This window comes from Bombina bombina, chromosome 6, assembly GCF_027579735.1.
Source record: "Bombina bombina isolate aBomBom1 chromosome 6, aBomBom1.pri, whole genome shotgun sequence".
Taxonomy (NCBI): domain Eukaryota; kingdom Metazoa; phylum Chordata; class Amphibia; order Anura; family Bombinatoridae; genus Bombina; species Bombina bombina.
Window position 1 is genome coordinate 592751506 of NC_069504.1, and position 16231 is coordinate 592767736.

The 16231-nt window shown below is 35.3% G+C and overlaps 1 protein-coding gene across 1 annotated transcript in view; it reads right to left on the minus strand.

The window, feature by feature from the left end:
* LOC128663307 (dual oxidase 1-like) overlaps positions 1–16231 on the minus strand; it is a 485563-nt gene that overhangs the window by 88480 nt on the left and 380852 nt on the right. Inside the window, exon 24 of the mRNA XM_053717572.1 lies at positions 25–255. Within this exon, the coding sequence (XP_053573547.1) occupies positions 25–255 (231 nt within the window). The remainder of the gene's footprint in view (positions 1–24; positions 256–16231) is intronic.

Genomic DNA, 16231 nt, shown 5'->3' on the forward strand with positions numbered 1-16231 from the left:
GCAAAAAAATAAAAAAATGCCCACCTGTTAATATAATTGCTGTTTTTGCAATGAGACGGTGAAAATCCACTGCAGCATCAAATGGGATATATTGATTTAAAAATGTCTCCCTCAGAAAAGTGATGAGATTTCGGCACATAGTCAACAGAATGTATGAAAACATAAATGATATACTTGCAGCTGATCCTCTTGAGACAATTATAGCAGGCAAGGATACTTCAGCAATGCCTGTGTGCTGAGATTCAAAAGCATAATCTGTAGGTAAGGGAGAGATGCATTATTACCACAAAGAAAAATAATAATAATTCAAGTGAACAGCTCTAAATTCATTATCAAGTTTATTGTTTCCCAACATTCAATATTAGACAGAGGACAGTTTTTCTTTCAACAAATAAGGGAAAAAAATTAAAATCTAGGATATATATATATGAAACAAAGTGAACCAACACTTTAGTACTTGAATTAGGGAACAATCTAGTGTGTTTCTGGGGGGGCGCTATTAGGATTATTTTTCTTATTATATATATTTCTCTGAATGAAATTCAATGTTTAAAGGGACATTTCAGCCAAAATTGTAATCTACATGGATGCATTTTGGTTTTGAATAGAAGAGTTTTTGTCATATACATGTATTAGCAACAATGCTTCTAATAAAAGCTATTGCTGTTTAAAATGTGTATTTAAGTATGCACTGTGTACCAACATTTTAAACACAGCACTTGTTGAGAGAGCCTAAGGTGCTTGTACCTTAAGGTAATCATTCAATGTGTTTATTACTGGCATGATACAAGCCTCAATAGCGCTTTGAGCAGCTGCAGTATTTAAAATGCTGATGCACTGAGAATATCTAGCTATGCTTCACATGCATGGGCAAAGAACAATGTTAACACTAAATCAGTGATAACTTTTACTAAAAGCATTTTTTGCAACACAAGTATATTGATAATATGTTTTTATTCAAATATGTAATTCATCTAACTGCATTTAAATTTTGACTGGAATGTCCCTTTAAATAGTCTAAAAAATGTGTGTATTTCCCTTATATGGGAAAAGTAATAATTTAAAAGATACTTCTAAATAAGTGTAAAATAAATCGGGAGCTGCTACAATGTTAAAAGAGAGGTGTAAAAGAGACCCAATTTCTGTGAGTGTCCATGTTACGCCCCCACAAACAGCGTAGTCCAATATAATCATAAACAATGAATTATGTAGTCAAGGAAGCGACAAATTGATCTACTCATGGTAAAAATCTCAATCGTATGAGGTAAGGTGATGGCCATAGTGGAGGGAGGAACTTTCTTCCCACGTGGTTGTAGTATTTGTGACACATGGAATATGGTGAAACTTTTTTGCCTTCAGTATGGTTTTAATACGGATCTCCTATAAGTCGAGAAAAAAAAAAAGGACAAAGAAGGAAAAAAAAATGTAATCCTATTAATAATAACTATACATAGCACAATAAAAGTATGCTCATAAAAGCCACACTCTCAACCTCAATTTTATATAAGGTATAAGATGCATTCTCTGTTTGATAAAGTCTTATTCGCAGATGGTGCAGGAGTATCGTATGGTAAATGTCCCCGGTGCTTCTGGATGTTGCGGTAAATGTCCCCGGTGATTCCTCATAGTACTCAGTCCACACTATCTTTAAAATTACTAACGTTCAAAAAAGGTACAGATATTTTCTGCTGTTTAAAATAAATTTGATAGCCAGGTTTCTCGGTGGGACACCTGTGGATAATGTGAACTAAGTACTGTGAGGAATCACTGGGGTCTTTTACCACAACATCCAGAAGCACCAGTGACATATATACCATACAATACTGTTGCACCATCTGTGAATAAGACTTTTTACAAACATTGAACGCATCTGATACCACATATTAAATTGAGGATGATTATTGAGGTTGATCTATGTGAGTGCGGCTCTTATAAGCATACTTTGTGCCTTGTATATTTATTAAACAGGATTACGCTATTTTCTCAGTCTTTGTTCTTTATTTTCCAGACTTATAAGTGATCTGTATTAAAACCATACTAAAGGCACAAATGTTCCACCGTATTCCAAGTGGCACAAATGCTACAACTACGTGGGAAGAAGTTTCCTCCCTCCACTATGGCCATCATCTTACCTCATATGATTGAGGTTTATATATAATCCTATCAATCATCTTCCTACTGGCTTGCCTATGCATTTTAATTAATTTTTGTTTACTCAAGCTAAACGTGGTGTGTAATTTTTGACATTCCGTTTTTTTAAGTTTTGATTAATTACTCCATTATCAGTCAGCTGATTGAATTTACTGATTTTATAGCTGTTTAAAACATTGTAAAGATGAATGGTTAGATTATGAGTGGTGCGCTGTTGCGCGCAAGCAATATCAGGTTTATTGCAGCTGTTTGCACTCATCTGAAATAGTGCTCGTATTTCAACTTGAAAATAAATGCAATTTCTTGAGCGAAATTGAATTTAACGCATGTCTGGATAGCGTGTCTTCAGAGCACTGGTTACACCCACAGTGTCACAACACACATCAAAAATACATTTAAAAGTACAGTTACACTCATAGGAACACTATTGAATAAATATTTTTAAAAAAGTTATGCACAAGTGAAGAGAGGTTTATCATGAGTGTTAGCGCTTGTCAGGTTTACCGCTCATATTACAAGTTGAAAGTAAATGCAAATGAGTGAGAACTATTGCAATTTATGCTAGAATGATTTCCACGTTCTTAGAGCTCTGGTTAACTGTTTAGCGAAACAAAAAGTATTACAAACACTTCAAAAATACATTACAAAGTACAGTTTTACTCATAATAACACCATCTAATAAAAATATTTAAAAAAATTGCACAAAAAAGTTATAAGGGCTCAAAGAGGTTATGAGGTCTCAGGTGTTAGAAAAAAAGCCAAATGGCTTTAACATAGAGATAAATACATATACATGTCTAAAGCTGTATATGTATGCATGCATATATGTATATGTTTATATGTGTGTACAGATGTATTTATATGTGTGTATTCAGTATCTCACAAAAGTGAGTACACCCCTCACATTTTTGTAAATATTTTATTATATATTTTCATGTGACAACACTGAAGAAATGTCACTTTGCTGCAATGTAAAGTAGTGAGTGTACAGCCTGTATAACAGTGTTAATTTGCTGTCCCCTCAAAATAACTCAACACACAGCCATTAATGTCTAAACCGTTGGCAACAAAAGTGAGTACACCCCTAAGTAGAAATGTCCAAATTGGGCCCAAAGTGTCAATATTTTGTGTAACCACCATTATTTTCCAGCACTGCCTTAACACTCTTGGGCATGGAGTTCACCAGAGCTTCACAGGTTGCCACTGGGGTCCTTTTCCACTCCTCCATGACGACATTACGGAGCTAGTGGATGTTGGTCCCCCACCTTCCATTTGAGGATGCCCCACAAATGCTCAATAGGGTTTAGGTCTGGAGACATGCTTGGCCAGTCCACCACCTTTACCCTCAGCTTCTTTAGCAAGGCAGTGGTCGTCTTGGAGGTGTGTTTGGGGTCATTATCCTGCTGGAATACTGCCCTGTGGCCCAGTCTCTGAAGCTCTGCTTCAATATGTCACAGTACATGTTGGCATTCATGGTTCCCCCAATGAACTGTAGTTCCACAGTGCCGGCAGTACTCATGCAGGCCCAGACCATAACACTCCCACCACCATGCTTGACTGTTGGCAAGACACACTTGTCTTTGTACTCCTCACCTGGTTGCTGCCACACACGCTTGACACCATCTGAACCAAATAAGTTTATCTTAGTCTCATTGGACCATAGGACATGGTTCCAGTAATCCATGTCCTTAGTCTGCTTGTCTTCAGCAAACTGTTTGTGGGCTTTCTTGTGCATCATCTTTAGAAGAGGCTTCCTTCTGGGACGACAGCCATGCAGACCAATTTGATGCAGTGGGTGGCGTATTGGTCTGAGCACTGACAGGCTGACCCCCCATCCCTTCAACCTCTGCAGCAATGCTGACAGCACTCATACGTCAATTTCCCAAAGACAACCTCTGGATATGACTCTGAGCATGTGCACTCAACTTCTTTGGTCAATCATGGTGAGGCCTGTTCTGAGTGGAACCTGTCCTGTGAAACCGCTGTATGGTCTTGCCCACCATGCTGCAGCTAAGTTTTAGGGTCTTGGCAATCTTCTTATTGCCTAGGCCATATTTATGTAGAGCAACAATTCTTTTTTTCAGATCCTCAGAGAGTTCTTTGCCATGAGGTCCCATGTTAAACTTTCAGTGACCAGTATGAGAGAGTGTGGGAGCGATAACAGCAAATTTAACACACCTGCTCCCCATTCACACCTGAAACCTTGTAACACTAACGAGTCGCATGACACCGGGGAGGGAAAATGGCTAATTGGGCCCAACTAAGGGGTGTACTCACTTTTGTTGCCAACGGTTTAGACATTAATTGCTGTGTGTTGAGTTATTTTGAGGGGACAGAAAATGTATACTGTTATACAGGCTGTACACTCACTACTTTACATTGTAGCAAAGTGTAATTTCTTCAGTGTTGTCACATGAAAAGATATAATAAAATATTTACAAAAATGTGAGGGATGTACTAACTTTTGTAAGATACTGTATGTATGTACAGACAAATATACACATATAAATACATATGTACACACATAATTGGGCCGATTTATCAAGGGCTGAACGGCCAATGATGCCCCTGTTTCCGCGCGAGCCTGAAGGCTCACTGGAAACAGCAGTTATGAAGCAGCAGTCTTAAAGGGACACTGAACCCAAATGTTTTCTTTCGTGATTCAGATAGAGCATGCAATTTTAAGCATATTTCTAATTTACTCCTATTATCAATTTTTCTTAATTCTCTTGCTATCTTTATTTGAAAAAGATGGCACCTTAGCTAAGGAGCCAGACAATTTTTAGTTCAGCACCCTGGGAAGCACTTGTTTATTGGTGGGTGAATGTATCCACCAATCAGCAAGTACAATCCAGGTTATTCACCAAAAATGGGCCGGAATCTAAACTTACATTCTTGCTTTTCAAATAAAGATACCAAGAGAATGAAGAAAATTTGATAATAGGAGTAAATGAGAAAGTTGCTTAAAATTGCATGCTTTATCTGAATCACAAAAGAAAAAATGTGGGTTCAGTGTCCCTTTAAGACTGTTCTGAGGCTGCAGACATGAAATGACTGACACCCCCTGCAAGCGGTCGATTGCCTGTGAATCTGCAGGGGGCGGCATTGCACAAGCAGTTCAATAGAACTGTTTGTGCAATGCTAAAGGCCGACAGCGTATGCTGTCGGCATTCAGCGATGTCTGTCTGACATGATACGCTACAGCGTATCATGTCGGACAGACATTGATAATTCGGAACCATAGACTCAACTATATGAAAACATGCAAAAGCATATTTATGCAATATTCATATTTAATAAAGGTTTTAACTATGTATTTACTGTACATATTTTACATTCCAATGTTCTGCACATAGTAGAATATGTTATTTGTACTTATAAATGGATATTACTATATATATATATATATATATATATATATATATATATATATATATATATATGTGTATATCTATACCTATAAATGATCATCTATATATAGTAACATACATAGTAACATAGTAGATAAGGTTGAAAAAAGACTGAAGTCCATCGAGTTCAACCTATACAAATCTAAAATACTTACAAAAAGCTCCAGTTAAGCTTAATGTGACCCATTTAATACTAGCAATCATATCCATGAATTTTGTTTATATACAGAAATTTATCCAGACTATTTTTAAATGAATCTATGGTATTGGCATTCACTACCTCCTTTGGTAATGAGTTCCACAATTTTATTGCTCTTACAGTGAAAAAACGTTTCCGTTGCAGGAGTTTAAATCTCCTTTCCTCCAACCTTAAATTATGACCTCTTGTCAGAAACAATTTTCTTGGAATAAAAAGAGCTTCTGCCATCTCTGTATATGGGCCTTGAATATATTTATATAAAGTAATCATGTCACCTCTCAAGCGCCTTTTTTCTAAAGAGAACAGACCCAGTTTGGCTAGCCTCTCCTCATAGGTTAATTTCTCCAATCCCCTTATTAGCTTTGTGGCCCTTCTCTGAACTTTTTCTAGTTCTGCAATATCTTTTTTAGCAATCGGTCCCCAGAACTGCACTCCAAACTCAAGGTGAGGTCTTACCAGGGCTTTATCTAATGACAGAATTATGCTTTCCTCCCTTGAATCAATGCCTCTTTTAATACATGCTAGTATCTTATTAGCCTTTGAAGCCGCTGCCCTGCATTGTGCACTCATCTTTAGCTTGTTATCTATTACTACTCCCAAATCCCTTTCCTCCTGTGTTTGGCTAAGTCTTGTCCCATTTAAAAAATACGTAGCCTGCTTATTTTTACTTCCAAAATGTAGAACCTTACATTTTTCCGTATTAAATCTCATTTTCCATTCACTTGCCCATAGTTCTAATTTTAGTAAATCCCTTTGTAAAGAGAGTTCGTCCTGCTTTGACCTAATGACCTTACTTAACTTAGTATCATCTGCAAAAATAGAGATGTCGCTATTTAATCCTTGCTCCAAGTCATTTATAAAAATATTAAAAAGAACAGGGCCCAGTACTGATCCCTGGGGGACGCCACTGATTACCTTTGTCCAATCTGAGTATGATCCATTTACTACTACTCGTTGCTCCCTATCTTTTATCCAGTTATTTATCCATGAGCTAACATTTTCAGCTATTCCCAGTCCCTTAATTTTGTGCATTAATCTCTCATGTGGCACTGTATCAAATGCCTTTGCAAAATCTAAGTATATCACATCAACTGATTCCCCTTTATCTATATTTTTACTTACTTCCTCGTAGAATCTAATTAGATTAGTTTGACATGATCTATTTCTCCTAAAGCCATGCTGATTAGAACTCATAATCTTGTTTACACAAATATGCTCATCAATATAATCCCTTATAATCCCTTCAAATATCTTCCCCACTATTGATGTCAGACTAACTGGTCTATAGCTTCCTGGATCATCCCTGCTTCCCTTTTTGAAGAGTGGCACCACATCAGCTTTACGCCAATCCTGGGGTACCATGCCTGAGGATAATGAGTCTTGAAAAATTAAGAGTAAAGGTTTGTCTATAACAGTGCTAAATTCACTTAACACCCTTGGGTGTATTCCATCTGGGCCTGGAGTTTTATTTACCTTAATATTTTTTAGTTTTTTCCTGATATCCTCTAAACAAAACCCAGTTAGTGGTATGGACTGGCATGTTCTATTCTGTTCCAAAGTATCATTCAATGGTTCCTCTCTTGTGTATACGGAAGAAAAAAACTGGTTTAGAACCTCAGCCTTCTCCCTGTCATTATTTATCATGCTACCCTCCACACATTTTAATGTACCTATATTATCCTTCTTAGATTTTTTGCTATTTATGTACTTAAAGAACCTTTTAGGGTTAGAATCCTTGGCAATTAATTTTTCATTTTCAATTTTGGCTAATGTGATTGCTTTTTTGCATGCTTTGTTACATTCCTTATAAATATTGTATGCCGAGTCTGTACTATTTTCTTTTAATAATTTAAATGCCCTACGTTTTTTCCTAATTTCTCTTAACACATTTTTATTTAGCCATAACGGCTTAGTTTTTTTATTTTTATAACCATATGGTATGTATTGATATGTATATTTATTTAACAAATTTTTAAATATTATCCATTTATCCTCTGTATTTTTATTAGAAAATACATTGTCCCAATTTATATTATTTAATGATTTCCTTAAATCGTTGAATTTTGCTTTCTTGAAATTAAAAGTCTTAGTTAAGCCTTTAAAACACTGCATATGAAAAGAGATTTCAAATGTGACCATGTTATGATCACTGTTACCCAAATGTTCTTTAACTTCTATGTTTGATATTATATCTGTATTGTTTGATAGCACTAAATCCAATATAGCTTTACTCCTAGTTGGCTCCTCTATTAATTGTGACAAGAAGTTATCCCTGAGAACATTTAAAAATCTATCCCCCTTAGCTGAATTACTAGTTTCATTGGCCCAGTTTATATCAGGGTAGTTAAAATCTCCCATAATTACAGCACTGTTATTAGCAGCCTTACCTATTTGTATAAGTAGTTGAGTTTCCTCCGGGTCACTAATGTTGGGAGGCTTGTAGCATGTTCCTAGTAATATTTTTTTAGGATTTTTCCCCCCACTCTTTATTTCAACCCACAGGGTCTCTACATTGTCACTTGTATCATAAATATCTTCCCTTATTGTAGGTTTAAGGTCAGGTTTAATATACATGCAAATTCCTCCACCCCTTTTATTATTCCTGTCCCTCCTAAATAATGTATACCCCTCTAAGTTAACTGCCCAGTCATGTGAATCATCCCACCAAGTTTCAGTTATACTGATAACATCATAGTCCTCTTCTGCAACTAAGAGCGTCAGCTCCCCCATTTTACCTGTCATGCTTCTTGCATTTGTTGTCATACATTTAATTTTCATGTGCTTTCTGCTGCTACTTGGTGTACTTTCCTCTATACTTTCTAATGTGACATTTCTTAAGTCATCCCTTCCTTGAGATATTAAGGGAGTGACATATTCAGAGACTGATCTCTCTGTTCTATTTTGTTCTAATTGACCCACCCCCCCTTTGCCTAGTTTAAAAGGTTCTCTAAACGTGCTACCATCCTTTCCCCCAACACACCTGCACCCATGTCATTCAGGTGCAATCCATCCTTACTGTACAAATTGTACCCTAGTGAAAAATCAGCCCAGTGTTCTAAAAAGTCAAACCCCTCATTTTTACACCATGTTTTTAGCCATGAATTAACAGACCTTAGCTCCTTCTGCCTTACTGAGTTAACACACGGCACTGGTAATATCTCAGAAAATATTACTTTGGAGGTCCTTGCTTTAAGCTTGCTACCTAACTCCCTGAAGTCATTTTTTAGGACTCCATCTCCCACTGATTCCTTCATTAGTACCAATATGCACCATGACTGCAGGATCAGACCCACATCCCTCTAACAATCTATCAATACGCTCCACAATATGCCTAACACGAGCCCCTGGAAGACAGCAAACTGTTCTATGTAAAGGGTCTGGATGACAAATTACCCTATCAACCTTCCTTATAATAGAGTCTCCTACCACCAACATCTGCCTCTGGCCCTGACTTGTATGCCCCTCTTCCATGACTGAAGGACTGCCCACCATAGTATGCTCCTCTTCCACAGCTAAAGGGCTGTTCACTATACTAGGCAACACGGCCCTATCTGACACTGCCACCCCTGAACTGATATCCCCAACATCTTCACTTAATCTTGCAAATCTATTGGGGTGTACCAGCTCAGAACTGGCCTGTCTCTTCCGCTTACTTCGCCCTCTTACTGTGACCCAGCTACATCCTGGAGTCTCCTCATCTGAATCCTCCCCATTCCCACTGCTGGAACCATTAACAACCAGCTCAGTCCTATCCATTTCCCTTTCAAGTGTCTGAATTTCATGTAGTGTTGCAATTCGTTCCTCCAGATCCCCAATACGAGTTTCTAAAGAGACAATATGCTCGCACTTGCCACAAACATATAATCCCAGAAGCGGCTGCTCCAGTGATGCAAACATGTTGCAAGCTGTACACTGAATGAGATTCTCACACATTCTTAATAAAAGGTTTAACTTAAAAATATAAAATAAATATATTTCCCCTTGGTTACTCCAAAACCTTGTTTGCCTAACTACCTTGGTTAGCTAACTATTATACTTAAACAGACAATGTTACTTTAACAGATAATCAATACAGCAAGCCTGAAAGAGCAAGCTCACAGAGTAAATGTGCTAAATTTATAGGCTTGCAAGGCACGCACAGGTGAAAATAATCCCACCCCTAATTACCCAGACAGAAGAAAAAAAAAAAAAAATGGAATGCTAGAAATAAAGTTATTTAGTTATTTCCTTTTTTTAAATTAAAAATGCAACCCTTGCAAAGCAAATAATTTATAAAATAGCTTGGTTAGCTATTATACTTAAACAGACAATGTTACTTTAACAGATAATCAATACAGCAAGCCTGAAAGAGCAAGCTCACAGAGTAAATGTGCTAAATTTATAGGCTTGCAAGGCACGCACAGGTGAAAATAATCCCACCCCTAATTACCCAGACAGAAGAAAAAAAAAAAAAAATGGAATGCTAGAAATAAAGTTATTTAGTTATTTCCTTTTTTTAAATTAAAAATGCAACCCTTGCAAAGCAAATAATTTATAAAATAGCTTGGTTAGCTATTATACTTAAACAGACAATGTTACTTTAACAGATAATCAATACAGCAAGCCTGAAAGAGCAAGCTCACAGAGTAAATGTGCTAAATTTATAGGCTTGCAAGGCACACACAGGTGAAAATAATCCCACCCCTAATTACCCAGACAGAAAAAAAAAAAAAAATGGAATGCTAGAAATAAAGTTATTTAGTTATTTCCTTTTTTTAAATTAAAAATGCAACCCTTGCAAAGCAAATAATTTATAAAATAGCTTGGTTAGCTATTATACTTAAACAGACAATGTTACTTTAACAGATAATCAATACAGCAAGCCTGAAAGAGCAAGCTCACAGAGTAAATGTGCTAAATTTATAGGCTTGCAAGGCACACACAGGTGAAAATAATCCCACCCCTAATTACCCAGACAGAAAAAAAAAAAAAAAATGGAATGCTAGAAATAAAGTTATTTAGTTATTTCCTTTTTTTAAATTAAAAATGCAACCCTTGCAAAGCAAATAATTTATAAAATAGCTTGGTTAGCTATTATACTTAAACAGACAATGTTACTTTAACAGATAATCAATACAGCAAGCCTGAAAGAGCAAGCTCACAGAGTAAATGTGCTAAATTTATAGGCTTGCAAGGCACACACAGGTGAAAATAATCCCACCCCTAATTACCCAGACAGAAAAAAAAAAAAAAAAAAAATGGAATGCTAGAAATAAAGTTATTTAGTTATTTCCTTTTTTTAAATTAAAAATGCAACCCTTGCAAAGCAAATAATTTATAAAATAGCTTGGTTAGCTATTATACTTAAACAGACAATGTTACTTTAACAGATAATCAATACAGCAAGCCTGAAAGAGCAAGCTCACAGAGTAAATGTGCTAAATTTATAGGCTTGCAAGGCACACACAGGTGAAAATAATCCCACCCCTAATTACCCAGACAGAAGAAAAAAAAAAAAAAAATGGAATGCTAGAAATAAAGTTATTTAGTTATTTCCTTTTTTTAAATTAAAAATGCAACCCTTGCAAAGCAAATAATTTATAAAATAGCTTGGTTAGCTATTATACTTAAACAGACAATGTTACTTTAACAGATAATCAATACAGCAAGCCTGAAAGAGCAAGCTCACAGAGTAAATGTGCTAAATTTATAGGCTTGCAAGGCACACACAGGTGAAAATAATCCCACCCCTAATTACCCAGACAGAAAAAAAAAAAAAAAAATGGAATGCTAGAAATAAAGTTATTTAGTTATTTCCTTTTTTTAAATTAAAAATGCAACCCTTGCAAAGCAAATAATTTATAAAATAGCTTGGTTAGCTATTATACTTAAACAGACAATGTTACTTTAACAGATAATCAATACAGCAAGCCTGAAAGAGCAAGCTCACAGAGTAAATGTGCTAAATTTATAGGCTTGCAAGGCACACACAGGTGAAAATAATCCCACCCCTAATTACCCAGACAGAAAAAAAAAAAAAAATGGAATGCTAGAAATAAAGTTATTTAGTTATTTCCTTTTTTTAAATTAAAAATGCAACCCTTGCAAAGCAAATAATTTATAAAATAGCTTGGTTAGCTATTATACTTAAACAGACAATGTTACTTTAACAGATAATCAATACAGCAAGCCTGAAAGAGCAAGCTCACCGAGTAAATGTGCTAAATTTATAGGCTTGCAAGGCACACACAGGTGAAAATAATCCCACCCCTAATTACCCAGACAGAAAAAAAAAAATGGAATGCTAGAAATAAAGTTATTTAGTTATTTCCTTTTTTTTAATTAAAAATGCAACCCTTGCAAAGCAAATAATTTATAAAATAGCTTGGTTAGCTATTATACTTAAACAGACAATGTTACTTTAACAGATAATCAATACAGCAAGCCTGAAAGAGCAAGCTCATAGAGTAAATGTGCTAAATTTATAGGCTTGCAAGGCACACACAGGTGAAAATAATCCTACCCCTAATTACCCAGACAGAAAAAAAAAAAATGGAATGCTAGAAATAAAGTTATTTAGTTATTTCCTTTTTTTAAATTAAAAATGCAACCCTTGCAAAGCAAATAATTTATAAAATAGCTTGGTTAGCTATTATACTTAAACAGACAATGTTACTTTAACAGATAATCAATACAGCAAGCCTGAAAGAGCAAGCTCACAGAGTAAATGTGCTAAATTTATAGGCTTGCAAGGCACACACAGGTGAAAATAATCCCACCCCTAATTACCCAGACAGAAAAAAAAAAAAAAAATGGAATGCTAGAAATAAAGTTATTTAGTTATTTCCTTTTTTTAAATTAAAAATGCAACCCTTGCAAAGCAAATAATTTATAAAATAGCTTGGTTAGCTATTATACTTAAACAGACAATGTTACTTTAACAGATAATCAATACAGCAAGCCTGAAAGAGCAAGCTCACAGAGTAAATGTGCTAAATTTATAGGCTTGCAAGGCACACACAGGTGAAAATAATCCCACCCCTAATTACCCAGACAGAAAAAAAAAAAAAAAAATGGAATGCTAGAAATAAAGTTATTTAGTTATTTCCTTTTTTTAAATTAAAAATGCAACCCTTGCAAAGCAAATAATTTATAAAATAGCTTGGTTAGCTATTATACTTAAACAGACAATGTTACTTTAACAGATAATCAACACAGCAAGCCTGAAAGAGCAAGCTCACAGAGTAAATGTGCTAAATTTATAGGCTTGCAAGGCACACACAGGTGAAAATAATCCCACCCCTAATTACCCACACAGACAGAAAAAAAAAAAAAAATGGAATGCTAGAAATAAAGTTATTTAGTTATTTCCTTTTTTTAAATTAAAAATGCAACCCTTGCAAAGCAAATAATTTATAAAATAGCTTGGTTAGCTATTATACTTAAACAGACAATGTTACTTTAACAGATAATCAATACAGCAAGCCTGAAAGAGCAAGCTCACAGAGTAAATGTGCTAAATTTATAGGCTTGCAAGGCACACACAGGTGAAAATAATCCCACCCCTAATTACCCACACAGACAGAAAAAAAAAAAAAAAATGGAATGCTAGAAATAAAGTTATTTAGTTATTTCCTTTTTTTAAATTAAAAATGCAACCCTTGCAAAGCAAATAATTTATAAAATAGCTTGGTTAGCTATTATACTTAAACAGACAATGTTACTTTAACAGATAATCAATACAGCAAGCCTGTATATAGATATATATTGTACCAAATAACCATAAGGTATATGTAGAAATATGTATTTATGAATAAACAGAACATATTTTCCTATGTGATGAACATTGAAATGTGAAATATTGATATTTCCATGTCGAGTTAGTGCACTTGAGAATATGCGATCGTGATTACACGTGAGTAGGGTGTTATTTTTTCCCCCCACTTTATTGCTTCATCCACTTCTGTGGGGGAAAACATTATTGTGCGTGTGATATTCTAAGTTCAGCTTTTTACACGTATCGGGTTTGTGCTCATGCAAAATCAGCTTACATTTAACTTGTAATAGGAGCGCTATTCAACGAGCGCAAAAAGCTTACTTCTAGCATTGGTGAGTGAGCTGTAACTATTACACAAGACACAAAGTTGCACAAAAAACATCAAAAATAGATTTTAAAGTACAGTTACACTCATAATAACACTGACAAAAAATATTGGATGTGGTGTGATTCTATCTTGTAACAAGTGGCGGTTTTAGCAATAGCCATCAGCGGATCTTCATTGACAACATAAAGATTTTTACCTGAAAAAAAACACAAAGACCCCCCCCCCAACAGAAAAACCCACCACCCAACTAACCCCCCAAAATAATAAACCTAACTCTACCAAAAACCTAATCTACCCATTGCCCTGAAAAGGGCATTTGTATGGGCAATGCCCTTAAAAGGGCATTTAGCTCTTTTACATTTGCCCTGAAAAAGGGCATTTAGCTCTTTTAAGAAAGCCCAAGCCCTAATCTAAAAAAAAAAAAAACCTAAAAAAACCCTTAAAAAAACCTAACACTAACCCCCGACGATCCACTTACAGTTTTTGAAGTCCCGCTTGAACGATCTTCATCCAGGCGGCAAGAAGTCTTCATCCAGACGGCCTCTTCTATCTTCATCCAGGCGACGAAGTCCTCATCCAGGCGGCAAGAAGTCTTCATCCAGGCGGCGTCTTCTATCTTCATCCAGGCGGCAAGAAGTCTTCATCCAGGCAGTCTCTTCTATCTTCATCCAGGTGGCATCTTCTATCTTGATCCTGGCGGCGCAGAGCGGGTCCATCCTGAAGACATCCGGTGCGGAGCATCCGCTTCATATGATCGCCGTCGTACACTGAATCTTCAATGCAAGGAATGTGTTTCAAAATGGCGTCCCTTGCATTCCTATTCGCTGAAAAATTTGAATCAGCCAATCTGCTAAAATCCTATTGGCTGTTCAAATCAGCCAATAGGCTTTAAGCAGCTCTCATTCTATTGGATGATTCATCAGTGTGTCAGCCAATAGGATTTAAGCAGCTCTCTTTCTATTGGATGATTCATCAGTGTATTCTGTCGGCATTTATCGATGTGCAGCGGACATGATACGCTACATTGTATCATGTCCGCTCACACTATGATAAATATACCCCTAAGTGTGAATAAGTGTGACTGATTTACATACTGGACTGCATCCTTGTTCCGGCTGACATTATAGCTTACCAAGATTTTCACTTGTGCTTCATTGCATATTCTGAGATTACACATATATTCGTGTTTGCTATATGTGATTTGCTCTAACGTATGTGCATCTATTTTGCTCATCTATTATGTATTTAAAATGTATTGCTTATTAAATTTTCTTGTATTTTCAACATATACTTTGTGGTATACATATTTTTCCTGTTTTGAGTGCAGGGATTATTATATTTTATATATATATATATATATATATATATATATATATATATATATATATATATGTATATATATATATATATATATATATATATATATATATACATATATATATGCTGTATATATAGGAATATGTAGTTAAGAATAAATATAACTTATTATGCTATGTGAAGAACATTGGAATGTGAAATAATAATATTTTATGTCGGGTTTAGCAATCCTAAATATACGTGGTGAGTATGGGTGTTTTTTTAAGTTGTCATGCTCCATTGACTTCTATGGGAGAAGTTAATGCAGTTGCTATATTTTTTGCAGGCATCTGGATTACACTTGTGCGCAAACATTTTACTTTCAATTGTAATATGAGCGCAACTCAACACCCGCAAAAAGCCTCCACAACACCTTTAGCTTTATTTTTTCATTTGAAATAGCTGCTTTTGGCTGCTGTATCCCCTTTTATACTGAATATTTCAATACTTAACCAGTTGTAGAATGACTATGTAAACAATACATTTCAGAAGAAATTACACTCCCAGAGGGTTGTGGGACAGAGAGATAGCAAACTGTTAATTTTCCATTGTTCTCTTAAAGAGCCCGTTTCTCAAAAACTCTGGCATGAAGAGAAATCATCAGCTTATTTTACTGAGCATTAAATTGTATGTTAACTGTCTCTGCTTTACATAAAACATATTAGTGGACTCCCCTTAATGAGATACAAAGTTCCCAAGATACAAATTTATTTTAAAACAATCCCTAAGATGTTCACACTAATTAAAATTTAAAATCCATTAATTGATTGCTCTCTACTCCCCACACAGATTATATAGATCATGTGATTTATTTATTTTTGTACATGGTAAATGATGAGCCATTCTTTTATAAATTCTGCAAAAATGTATGAATCCAAATATAAGTAAAATGACATAAGCCATATTTTTCAAATAAAAATAACTAAGCTTAAATCATTCCAGGCATGCTGTTAAACCTGCCTAACTTCCCTTAGAATAGCGAAATCAAGAAAATCCCTTTATCCATATTGGCTGCTTTCTTTAGGAGTTTA